The 13395-nt window shown below is 41.5% G+C and overlaps 1 protein-coding gene across 4 annotated transcripts in view; it reads right to left on the bottom strand.

Moving 5' to 3' along the window:
• Nucleotides 1–12991, bottom strand: part of ide (insulin-degrading enzyme) — a 165058-nt gene extending 152067 nt beyond the window's left edge. Inside the window, exons 1-4 of one of the 4 annotated variants that reach the window (XM_068052630.1) lie at nucleotides 12805–12991; nucleotides 6469–6653; nucleotides 2164–2371; nucleotides 405–574 (exon numbers count right to left, since the gene is read on the bottom strand). In XM_068052630.1, the coding sequence (XP_067908731.1) occupies nucleotides 405–574; nucleotides 2164–2371; nucleotides 6469–6653; nucleotides 12805–12821 (580 nt within the window). In that variant the 5' untranslated portion in view covers nucleotides 12822–12991. The other 3 variants (XM_068052631.1, XM_068052629.1, XM_068052632.1) reach the window with 3 other exon arrangements.
• Between the last annotated feature and the right edge of the window lie 404 nt (nucleotides 12992–13395).

Raw genomic sequence — 13395 nt, 5'->3', positions numbered from 1 at the left:
TGTGGGTGTACCTACCCCACATGGACTGCAGTGGTTCAAGGCAGCGGCTCACCACCACCTTCTCACGGGCAATTAGGAATGGGCAATAAATGCTGTCATAGTCAGTGACACCCACGTCCCATAAACAAATAAAAAAATATTTTATACAATAATCAATTGAAGAATGCCTGGATGTGAAACCCTGGTTTATTCTCCATTTCCAAGCACAGCTATACTGATGTTAACACCACAGCGGAGATCAACTAAGACAGATACAAAAGCAAAATATTGTGGACATTTGAAATCTGAAATAAAAACAGAACATGCTGGAAATACTCAGCAGGTCCGGCAGCATCTGTAGACAGTGAAACAGAATTAATGTTCAGGTCTGTGACCTTTCATCAAAACTGGTACTGAACACTAACCTGTTCCAAATGAATTAAAGCGATGTTCTGGGTTGCCTGTAGATTTCTCCAACTGAAACAGTCTCCAAGCATCATTCATTAGATTTTTCTCATGCTCTGAGTCAACAGCATTGACCTCTCTGTCTTTACAGCTGGCATCAAATAAAGGACAGAGGAAAAACTGGGCAAACCTAGATTTGTTTGAAAAAAATTATTAAATGCAGCTTTGACGTATGTTATTAGAACAAAAGAATAGTTCAAAATTTCAAATACAGAACAGGATTATAAATTACATCAGAAATGAATTTCAAAATGTGTTTTTCAAGTTGCCAATCTTAATTTCAGTGTTACATTCTCTCCACTTGATAGCGGAATGCTGCTTACTATGGCAATAGAAGGTACAAAACAGTTCGGCCAACACGCACCACCTCCTTTCAATTATATATAAAATCACTTTACTTTCCCATAGTTGCCCCAGATGAGATCAAAGCACACTAATCTGGAACTGGGAATGCACACCCGCATCGCACTATAAAAAAAGGAGCGCGCTATTGAGTGTGCCTATGCCATCAATAGCAAAAGAGACTATTTATCAGTGAAGTATCATGAATGTGCTTACTTAAATAGTACATTTAAGTACAGTGTATTGTATGCAACTGTTAAGGGCATGGGTGGGAAAGGAGGAAAATAACTGTGCAATGCCTTTCCACCAGATCTGTCTCAGGTTGATGGGATGACTGCTTATTCAATTCATTGACAGCAACACCCTAAAAGTAAAAAACACTGGCTTGGATGCAATTATGGCACAAGATCTCAGACTCCCTACTCCATACTGAACAATGTTCTAAGGGCTAAATTTTCCAACTATTGACTATGAACAAGGTGGCAATCCAATTTTGATCAGGAAATACTTGATCGGACATTGGGCACAAAGAACATAACATTTCTGTGTTGTCACTAACACATGCTATGCCGAATGAGCGGGAGCATTGGAGAAAGTTGGAGCGTAGTTTATTATTTTAAAGCTATTGGTTTAAGTACAGTAAAGCTAACCTTTTTCTTTGTTAAACTCAAGAAAATCTGTCCGATTGGTTCTTTTATGATCATAGCACATATATAGTGAAACACTCACTGAATTGGCAAGTACAATCACTTTTTAAAAAAAACCCTGTTGCAGTCAAACGAGGAGAGGGACAAAACGGGTGCCCTTCCACCCCTCCTCACCTGATCCTAACAGTATGAAACTAAACCCAAGTTAACACAAAAAGTTAATAAATTTAATTATACCTAGAAAGCAGTACTGTACTGGGGAGCCTCTAAGCAAATGAGCTCCTCTTTCAAGGTATCCTGCATTTTAAAAGTGCAGCACAGAAAGTTAATTACAGCTTTTCTAAGAACAGTTCCAAACAAGAGGGAGGAGGTAAGAAAAACTGAAGTACAAAAGTTCTCAATGTGCAAAATCCCTCTGCAAAAATGTTTTGAAAATTAGGGCTGCAGAAATTATTTAAACCTTGGTCAAAACATGAATACAAAATATAACCATCCATTTGCCAACAGGTAAGTTTCCCCATCCAAAAACACATTCAAATAAGCCACCCCATTCCGCAACCAAGACAGTACATAAAGAGTAACACCATAGTGGGATTCTTCATCCAAGGTAGGGGAAATGTAGCAAAAGAACCTGGCACAAAGTATATAGCAATAACGAAGAGAGCACACGCGAGACTGAAGAGAAGGAAGAAACAAGAAACTTGAAACAAACTATATTGTCATTGTTTACCGGTTCAGGGCACCCTCCAAATGCTCATTTGATACATCAAAATAGTAGTTGGTATGTTCGCCACTGGTGAATGCATTTGAGTTCCCAGCATGTTCACTGAGGAACTGACTGTACTCATTCTCCTTCGGATACTTTTCTGTCCCCAAAAAGAGCATATGTTCACAAAAATGGGCTAGTCCAGGTATCTCTTTGGGATCAGCCAAGGAGCCTGAAAACCAAAAGGGAGATAAACATTTAAAACTACAGTGTCAACTGAATTTTCTGCCTAATCCTGAACATTTTCTCTTGGACCATTCAAAAACAATGATGGATGAGCATTTTTTTTTTTTTTAAAACATACATACGGAACAATGTTGTTGGGTCAAGAGCTGTCTCAATTAAACATTGTGTTTTATTAAAATATAAAAATTGTACGATTACAATTTTTAAAAACACTAAACATGAATTGCTGATTTGCATCAATTTGAAGTCTATTCCTGTTAATTCAGTACTGTTTTTGTGAAGAAAAAGAATCAAATCAGCTAGATAAATTAAATTTAAATAAAATTTAAATGCTGATTCCTGTTTTTAAAAAAAATCAAATTAAGTAACCTGAAGCAAGAGTAAGCAGCAGGCTCGAGGGGCTGAATGGCTTACTCCTGCTCCTATTTCCTATCTTCCTATCAACTCAAGTCATCTGAAATACAATTTTCCACCCCTCCCCACAAAAGTCTCCTTAGAGAGAAATATACATCTTATGAAACCTACCTAGTGCAGACTATTCACCAAAACAACTAGCCCCATTTTATAGTTACATACTTGCTAAGCAAACATTCGGTGGTTACATTTTAAAATGGACTGTTAAGTACCAAAAGTTTTATGATATTTACAAATTTTTTGATTTGCTTTATTCTATTAGCTATTTTTAGCTTTCTGGCCTCAGCTGTTATGGCTCACACGGAAATGAAAACGAGTTTACGTACCCAAGAGTAACCTAAACAGCTTCTAATCAATTATTCAGTACCTTAGTGTATTTCTATTGCACTTCAAAAGGGCAAGATTAGTATTACACATATTTCAGTCTAAGAATCACATTCAATGTCATTAAACTTCTTAAATGCTTCAACTTAACCTTCTAAACTCTAATTTCCTTTTTTTTTTTGGGTAGAGTGGTGGTGCAGGACAGGGATAAAAGAGAAATCTTTATGTTGCTCTGCTTTCACAGACCTTTGCACACCTGTACCTTCCCACCCGATCTGCTCCATGGCCTCCACTCAAATCTGGTTGCCAGGTAGTACACAAAGCAATCACAAGGTGATTGGTGAAGTTCTGTTCTTTTCTGTGGAGAATAATTTACCTTCTGCTCAAAATCGCAGCATAGCAGCGCATGTGAAATTAGGAACCCAGGTGATGGACTGGTGCACATCCAAAAATCAATATCACTCTGAGGTGCAACACGTTAAGAATCTATTACAATGCAATAGGGCCAATTTCAAATTCAACTCATTCACTTCCACAATCATTTTTTAGATTTTAGAGATACAGCACTGAAACAGGCCCTTCGGCCCGAGTCTGTGCCGACCATTAACCACCCATTTATACTAATCCTGCACTAATCCCATATTCCTACCACATCCTCACCTATCCCTATATTCCCCTACCACCTACCTATACTAGTGGCAATTTATAATGGCCAATTCACCTATCAACCTGCAAGTCTTTTGGCTTGTGGGAGGAAACCGGAGCACCTGGAGGAAACCCACGCAGACACAGGGAGAACTTGCAAACTCCACACAGGCAGTACCCAGACTTGAACCTGGGTCGCTGGAGCTGTGAGGCTGCAGTGCTAACCACTGCGCCACTATCATATGGGTGCAAGACAATGCAAATATCAAGAATACATTTTCATCAAAAAGGTAAATTTAAAAAGGTGAATTGTTTAATTCAACCAACTGTTGCAATCAATTAGAAAAGTTGCTATCTAATTTCAGTTATGGTCATGGTTAGAGGTGTTAAAATTGACCTTAGGACCCCCTTGGGTTTGGGTGGGGGGTGGTGATCAGGAGAGAAAGAGCAAGAAAAACACAATGGCAGGAAGGATTCCTGCTCCTGATTGCTTACCTGTACCCATGTTTGAAAATGCATGTATACACAGGATTAGGCTCAACTGCTATACCCTTCGAAGTGAAATAACTTCTGATCTCACATCACCTCACACCTAGTATTTATTTAGCATCTTTAACAAAGTGTCCCGAGTGCTTCAGAGACATAATTGTATATTTTTTTAAAAAAGGACATCAACCCAAAGAAGATTTTATTTATTTATTTGATCACAAGTTGGGAGCATTGCTGGCAAGGACAGCATTTGTTGCCCTTCCCCAATTGACCTTAAGGTGGTGGTGATGGTGAGTTGCCTTCTTGAACTGCTGCAGTCCAACAGTACTGTTTGGAAAGGAGTTCAGAGTTCTGACCCAGCGACAATATAGTTCCAAGTCAGGATGATGTGTGGCTTGGAGGGGATCATGATGAGTGAACAAAAGCTTTGTCAAAGAGGGTGAGGAAGAAGGAAAGAAAGGATTTCTAAGAGACCAATACAGGTGTGTTTGGAAAGTGGGGTGAAGTGTTTCCCTTCCATGGAGCATCATTAGACATCTTTTCTGAGTTTCTTTTGGAAAGTTGGGAACAGCATGTGGCACAAAACAGCCGACAATAAATGGGTAAGAGAAGCACGAGGCAAAAAGAAACGAAACTCAGGGAGCACAGGTTCAAGGAAGTAATTATAGTCACATACAGACAGGGAGAGGAGAAAGCGAGTAGAAATAACCAGAACCCTACTCATTGTCACAGGCTTTTGAGTATTATAGTCTGTAATTGTGCATTTTGCAATAATCAAGATGTCACATTTAATTGACGATCTAAAAATTGTGTTCAAGGATAATTATCAAATGAGATATATAAAAAGAATTAGAGATCCAAATAATAATAAAGTACAATTAACAAACCAAGAGTACTCAGGCCCGATTGGAACATACTCACTTTAATTAAGGGAGAGTAAATATGAATACAATGTGAAGAAAATTTCCTTTTTCAGCGAGAAATCCAGAATGTGTCGTCTAGATGGCAGAAAACACAGCAGTGTTTATATAGTTTATATACAGTGGTGAGGTAAAGGGGCGAGAATGCACAAAAGGCCAAAGTTGGAGGAACAAAGAGTTCTTGGTGGAGTTGTAGGATTGGAGATGGTTATGAAGATAGGGGAGCCAAAGCAAGGCAATGAAGGGGCTTTAAATGGTGTTTGGGGACCCGGAGCAAAATGAAATGGCAGCAAGGACAGGTGTGAAAGTGAACAGGACTTGGTGTGGATAGGATATAGATAGCAGAATTTTAGATCAATTTAAGTTTACACAGCATGGAGGATAGAATGGTGGCCAGCATTTGAATAGCCAGGTCTGGATGCGGGGGTGGGATCAGGGATCACTATTTCAGCAGCATATGGGCTGTGGCATGCAATGCCACTGCAAAGCTAGAAATCAGCAATTGTTGTGACGGAAGATATGGGACCAAAGCACAGCTCAGGGTCAAAAAGGGCACTGAGGTTGCAAACAGCCTAGTTCAACTTGAGAAAGTGACTAGGGAGGGAATCAATGGCAAAGGTGAAGCTTGTGGCAGGGGAAAAGATAGTAACTCTGGTTTTCCATTGTCTAACTGGAAGAAATTGAGCTCAAAGACTGGATGTCAGACAACACATGGTACCAGAGGAATGCCCGAGTCTATGAAATTAGAGCCTGCATCTTCAGTGAAAAAGAACTGGGAAAACAAAAAAAAAAAACTTTGAAAGTGGAAACAATTGTGACAATTTAAATGATTCAATATGCCTGACCAAATAATATAACAGTCAAAGTGGTTGATTTATCATCAGCCCCAGCATTGTGTACAAGGGCCTTCAAGTCAAGGCAAAATTGTGATGTTAATTTGATTAACTAGTTAAAATTGTGTTAAAGGACTGCATAAGATATACCCTTTAAATATGAATGTGTCATGTTTCTAAAATGCGCCATAGTTATGAGGTAAAAGTACAACACATCTGTTTACCTCAGACTGCGGGATGTGCTAAAATTATACATTGTGCATTTCTTTTGGAGCAGCTCAAAAAGAAAAGAATCTCCAATAATTATAAACTCAATAGCAATAATGACCATGAGTGCAGTTTAATTGCTGGAATATTGTTTTACGAAAGAATTAGTGTTTAACAAAGCTAGCAAGCACACAGGAGAACCATTAATGTTTTTAAGCTGAAATTAAGACAGGATATAGAACTCTTAATACCAATGTGAACATCCAAGGCTGCAGAGGACTTGTCAGTGGTGGAATCATGAATAAGTAACACATGGATGCCATTGGAGAGTTCCAACCCACGATATTCGCGTTTGTCCTCAGGAGATTTCACAACATTGGTCACTATTCTCTTGATAGCAGGATTATTCATTCTCAGGTTTCTTGTTGGCTGCAGGCTGCAAATGGGAGACAGTTCAGTAAATATATTGAATTACTGTGCTTTTACTGCAGAAATGTATAGGCAGAAACAAACTTATGTATAAATGAATAGCATCTCAAATTGAAAGTGCTGTCATCTGTGGACAGATAATTGGATGCAGTCCCTCAAGGACAATTTGTATTAAATTCCAACCAAACGCTATTGTTCGGAGAAAGCCTTTTGAAATGACGAAACAAAATCAGACAAATAGCAAGCTATACACTGCTGCAATAATAAAAGATCAGTGTCAACCAAGAAACGGTTCACAAATTCAATAATTTTAAGTGTCAACTAGTTTGTGTTTTCAAAGTCCTGAAGATAGAATCTGATCAGACAGCACAAGCTGGAACTCTCTCAACACCTCAGTCTATAAACACAACATGTAGCCTGACTCTACAAATTATAAAAAGGTCCCAGGTCTGATTCCCAATACTGATCTTAGCCAGTGTGGCAGAGGGGACACTGCAACTGACCTCACTACACATGGGATAGGAGTGAAAAATCAGCAGGATTCTCATGATTGTTCATTACCCTAGCAACAGCTGCTGGATAGCACCCACATGTGGACACTGAGTCAGAACAATATCATGTTTGGCTGCAATTTCCCCCATTGGTGAATAGCAACAACCCGCCCCCCCACTTGCTTGTTTAGAGTCAGACAGAGAATGGTCACTTAATACCAGAGGTGGACCATGTGTCTATGGAACCACACATCATGACAATCAATATCTCTGACATACTAATTTTTTTTTTTAAAAGATGCAATACCAAATGCTATATTTGGCACTGTTGGTCCACACCTTAGTGAAAAAAATACTTTTGCCACCCAAATACCCCTTCACATCCAACAAATAGAAAAGGCTGGAAATACTCAGCAGGTCTGGCAGCATCTGTGCAGAAGGAAACAGTTAACTTTTCAGGCTGATGACTCTTCATCAGATCTGGGCAATGTTAGGAATGTAATAGGTTCAAAGTATGTCAAATGGGGAAGGATGGAAAAAGAACAAAAAAGGGAAGATCTGGGATAGGGCGGGAGACATGGAATAACAAAAAAGTTGCTGGGGCACAGCCAAAGGGAATAATAATGGGACAAGTTTAAAAAAAACAGAAGATGTGTCTAGAGGAGTTGTAAATGGCAGATGAACAGCTGCCATCCAAAAGTGAAGAACGATTATGAAACATGCAAAGAAAAGCAAAAGAGTCATTTAATGTTTCCCCATCTTCCACCCTGGTGTCCTACGCTAAACTAACTTTATCTACTTCAATGAACTTCCCTCCATCATAAAGATCCAAAGTGGGGATGTTTGCTTGATTGCACAGTGCCCAGATCCATTCGTAACTCCTCAGGTCCATGCCCACATGCACATGACCTAGACAACATTCAGGTTTGGCCTGATAAGTGGCAAAAAACATTTGTGCCACACAAGTGCTGGGGCAATGACCATCTCCAACAGAGAATCGAACCAACTCCCCATGATATTTCATGATATGGCCATCGCTGATTCCCCCGTCAACATCCTAGGGGTGACTACTGACCAGAAACTTAACTGGACCAGCCATATAAATACTGTGGCTACAAGTCAGAGGCTGGCAATTCTGCAGTGAGCAACTCAAATCCTGGCTCCCCAAAGTCTATTTACCATCTACACAAGGCACAGATCAGGAATGCGACGGAAAACTCTCCACTTGCTTCAACGAGTGCAACTCCAAAATCACTCAAGAAGCTGGACACCATCCAAGGAAAAGCAACACGCTTGATCGGCACCCCATGCACGACCTTAAACATTCACTCCCTCCACCACTACTACACAGTGGCACCTACAGGATGCAATGCAGCAACTCGCCAAGGCTCCTTTGACACCACCTTTCAAACCTGTGCCGTCTGGAGGAACAAGGGCAGCAGGTGCATAGGAATAGCATCTTGAAGATCCCCAAGTCACACCTGACTTGTAAATACATCCCATTCCTTCACTGCCTTTGAGTCAAAGTCCTGGAACTCCCTCTCTAAGAGCACTGAGAATCTACCTACATCACAATTAAACAACTAACTGGAGGAACAGGCTCCAAAAACATCCTGACCCTCAATGATGGGGGAAGACGAACACATCAGTTCAAAAGACAAAGCTGTAGCATCTACAATTTTCAGCCAGAAGCACCAAGTGGATGATCCATCTCGTCCTCTTCCTGATGTTCCAAGTATCACTGATGCCAGTCTTCAGCCAGTTCGATTCACTCCACGTGCAGTTCAAGGCAGCAGCTCACCACCACCTTCTCAAGGGCAATAAATGCTGGGCTTGCCAGCGATGCCGACCAAGGAATGTCCTCCTACTTTTTTTTTATTATTCAGAGAGGTCAGAGTGGAAATGGGACCAAGAATCAAAATGGCAAGTGACCAGAAGCTAAGGGTCACACTTGCAGACTGAAAGGAATTATTCAGCAAAGCAATCACACAATCTACATTTGGTTTCAAAGTAGAAGACACCAAATTGAGTAGCAAATACAGTATATTACAATATCTTTTCTTTCTTTACTTGTGTCACTGCCAACCTTTTTTCTCTTTTAACAGCATGGATGATGATGCTAGAAGCAAGGGAGGAAATAGTGGAGGCTGTGACTACAGGCATGGTACCAGAGGACTAGAAAACACCTAATGTTTTACCATTGTTTTAAAAAGGGGAAGATGGGATAGCCTGAATAATTAAAGGTCAGTCAGCAGTCAGTTTAACCTCAATGGTGGGAAAATTACTGGAAAAAATTCTGAGAGATAGTATTTATCGTCATTTAGAAAGGCACAGATTAATCAAGGGCAATCAGCATAGATTCGTTAAGGCAAGATCATGTCTGACTAACTCAATTGAACTTTTTGAGAAGGGAACAAGGAGGGCCGATGAGGGTAGCACATTTGATGTCGTCAACATGGATTTTAGCAAGGCTTTTGATAAGGTCCCACACAGCAAACTAGTCAGAAAAGTAAAAGGCCATGGGATCCAATGGGAAGTGGCAAGTTGGATCCAAAATTGGCTCAGTGGCAGGAAGCAAAGTGTAACAGGTGATGTTTGTTTTTACTTAAAGGCCGTTTCCAGCTAGACTCTTGCTTTTCATGGTTTATATCAATGATTTAGACTTAAATGTAGAGACCATGATTAAGTAACTTGCAGATGACACAAAAACTGACCATGTTGCTAGTGAGGAAGAAAGCTGTGGATTGCAAGAAGAAAATCAACTGATTGCTCAGGTGGGGAGAAAAGTGGCACTGATGCTGCCTGACCTGCTGAGTATTTCCAAATTTCCTCTTTTTTCCCCCCAATTTCCATCATCCACTTAATTTTGCTTTTGTATAACAAAAACAGCAGCTGGCAACTAATACTGCTGGTGAGGCCAGTAGTTATTACCCATTCCTCGAGAAGGCAATGGCAAGTCTACTTGACTCGCTGCAAAAAAAAAAAACCTGGAGCTGTGGTCCTCCATTTTAAACAAAAATCAAGAATCAAGAATAATTATTTTCTGTGGTTCCAATAATGTGAAATTGCAATTTTCAGAAAGATGAATTTCACATAATTTTTACAAAAAACAAGGCAGGCAGTGACTTGATTCAAATTCAGTTTCTTAAAGGTGCATTCATAGTGCAACTTAATTATTTACATTGCACAGGTTTAGTGTCAATTCAAAGCTGAAAATGTTTTCATACTGACACTCATGGCATTTTTGTACAAATTTAGCACTGGTACAAAGCATATACACCACGTACCGACCCTAATATTACACTGTAAATGCAATCTTAATTCCCTAAGGCAACAGAGGTGGTGGTGGTGGAAGTCACTAAACCAATTGTAGCAAACTTCTTAAATCATCCGAAATTGACAAGGGGAAATATGATCACCAAGATGCCCTGTTTTCTCTTCCAATTAATCCTTTTCCTGTTGGATTTTGCATCAGATGGTTGAAAATCTACAAGTAACAGTGTGTACTGGAGGAGACATGATACTATAACACATATAGCGTTTTAAATTTTCACTCAACCAAAAGCTCACTCGGGAAAAACACAACAGTATCCACTCATTAATCAGCTTTCAGCGAACCTGGGTTCAATCCCTACCAGAAGCACACCAAGTCCTCTGTAATTGAGAGGCAGACTAGAAAAATGGAAATTACATCCCATTTACAAGGTCAAGGCAGATCACTCAGCCGAGCATCTGGTGGCCAAATTGATATTGTTCATCTGATAACTTTTATAAGACTTTTCAGGAATCTAGATAGGGAAAAAGACAAACAACACAGTTTACTGGCTCCTCTTTAAATCCTTGGTAAAGGTGAGGACACCAGCAGTGAGATCTGTTTTATTCCAGACTAACATCATCTTTGCCAACTTGTGCAGGTCACATACAGGTGCTCTGAAAAATTATACACAACAGTTTTGATGGAGTGACTTGGTAAAGACTGTCTCCAACAATTGGGAAGTTATTGACAAGGAGGCATCAAGAGTGAGGAAAAAAATTAGAAGAAATGCAGAATTAAGAAGGAATACAATGTTTTGCCACTTGGAGTCATTAAGCAGAAACCATCACAACAGAAAAAAATAAATATTTGAAGCGGGGAGAACAAAACTGTGGGGAGGCTTGGGTACACAGATTAGTTTTAAATTGATCTAGCAAAAAAGGAGCTGGTGGAGATAATGGACTAAATGGCCTTTCTGCACTGTAAACCTGTTATCATGCAGGCCTTGCAAACTACATCCTGTTCCTTCCTCTACTCGAAATATCACATCTTCCACGCAATCCTATTGCTACCATAGTAAAAGCAGAAATTATTGAATGGGAGGCGGGGGAGTGGGTTGGTGACTGAATTCAGCTACTCACTAAATAAAACCGCAGACATCAGAGGAGCACTCTCACGTTGCGAAATACATTATAAATGCAAGAAAGTGTACCGTAAAAAAAAACACCAAGTAAGCTAAAAAGGGAGGCCATACCCCTGGAAAGAAGTGCCAATTCATGGTGAAGGGAACACAAGCTGCTGAAACTCGGGCACTCCAGAGGGGACATCAATCACTCTCCGCCCTGGGGTGTAGTACTACTCAAGCTTGTTACACTCAATTCAGAAGTTTCCGAATCTGCGGGACTCTTCTGGAACAACTAATTAACCACCTCTAACCTGGCCCGCTACTTCTCCGGGATATCAGGGAAGGCCCAGAACCTGTTACTCCTGTAGATGGTTTCCCGTGAACAGCTGCCGGGCCCCAGAGTATTCGACCCAAAAAATAACCTTCACCCCTCGACACAACTCACCGCCTCATGGCGGGCAAAGGCCTCAACACATCCGGCCGGGCATGTGGGCGCCGGTATTGATTTGAAAGGGGAGGGGAGGGGGGGGGGGGGGGCGAATCACCAGGGGCCAAGCCCCACCATCCTAATCCATCACCCGGCGCCGCGCTTTCCACAGGGCCCGGGGCCCCGCACTTACCGGTGGGGCCGGGAAGAGAGCTGCAGGAGGCGCCGCACACATTGCATATCCGCCCGCAACTTTTCACGCGGCCGCCGAGTTCAACCGGGGCCGCGCCGGCTCCCGGAATGGTTCGGAACCCCGGGCGGTCGAGGCGCCGCAATCTACTCACTTCAACCCGCCAGCGTCTCTTGAAAGGCCGTGTCCTGCCCAATGGCCCTCGATCTGCGGCTCCGGAGTGTCCGCGGGAGCGGGTCAAACAGTGGGGGAGGGGGCGGAGATGCGCAGCGCACGATCAAGAGCAGCACCAGCCTCGGGGGAACAGGCCGCTGACCCACAGCCACATGCGGTAATACTGATAATATCGGCCCTTACCGTGCGTGACATCACAATAAGAGTGATATCACCGCCTTATATACCGCCGTGCTGATGTCATCGCCAAAGATTCTTTATTCCATTCTCACAGAGTTAAGCTCACCAAGAACAACCTATTATTGGGAGGGGGGAGGGAGGTAAAAGTTTGACAATGATGGCTCTGGTAACAATGCTCCATAGGAAAAGCTCGGCATTTGAGCCAATACAGCTTCGTTCCATTCAAATCTTTGTCACCCACCATTGCTTCGCCCTAACGTTACACAACTCAATGTTCTCCAGATAAAATACCAGTATGGAAGGTCAATGAATCGTACCGCTGGTGTTTACACATAATTCATGCAGCATATGCCCGCCCCGAGCCTTGCTAAAATCTCCATTCACAGGTGCAGGATGCAAAGGATGAGGAAGGTTTGCGACAACTTCTTGCTGCTCTTCCAAGGCATCATATCTGCTCAGTGACCTTAGAATAGGATCACACTGTCCATTCATTTGCTTCAAGCCTTCTGCATTTTGGGGGGCGGGGGATCACAGGACAGCTAGCTTAGAGTTTCCACCCTTCAGCGGAAATCGGCGAAAGCAGCGCCAAAGATCGCGGAAACTTAAGCGCACGTTGTGTGAAGTATAAATCGAGTTTTGGCGATCTTTAACATTGGTTTAAAAAGTATCACTGGAAGACAGTCCAGTTGTTGAAGTGATGAACGTGGCGATTCTCTGCCAATTTGCGATTATTTGTGACAGTTCGAGAAAGCTCCTCAAATAAAGCTTGCTTTTTGGCACAAAGGCACGAATCGGCACATTATAAAAGATTTTAAATATTAAAAATATGCTTTGCAATTTTACAAAGGTCAGTGGAAAGGAAAGCTATTAGAGGAAGGTGGCAAATTAAACTTCCATGTTGGCTCTGA

Source organism: Heterodontus francisci, chromosome 20 (assembly GCF_036365525.1).
Source record: "Heterodontus francisci isolate sHetFra1 chromosome 20, sHetFra1.hap1, whole genome shotgun sequence".
NCBI classification, from domain to species: Eukaryota; Metazoa; Chordata; class Chondrichthyes; order Heterodontiformes; family Heterodontidae; genus Heterodontus; species Heterodontus francisci.
This window is presented reverse-complemented; position numbering and strand designations above follow the sequence as displayed.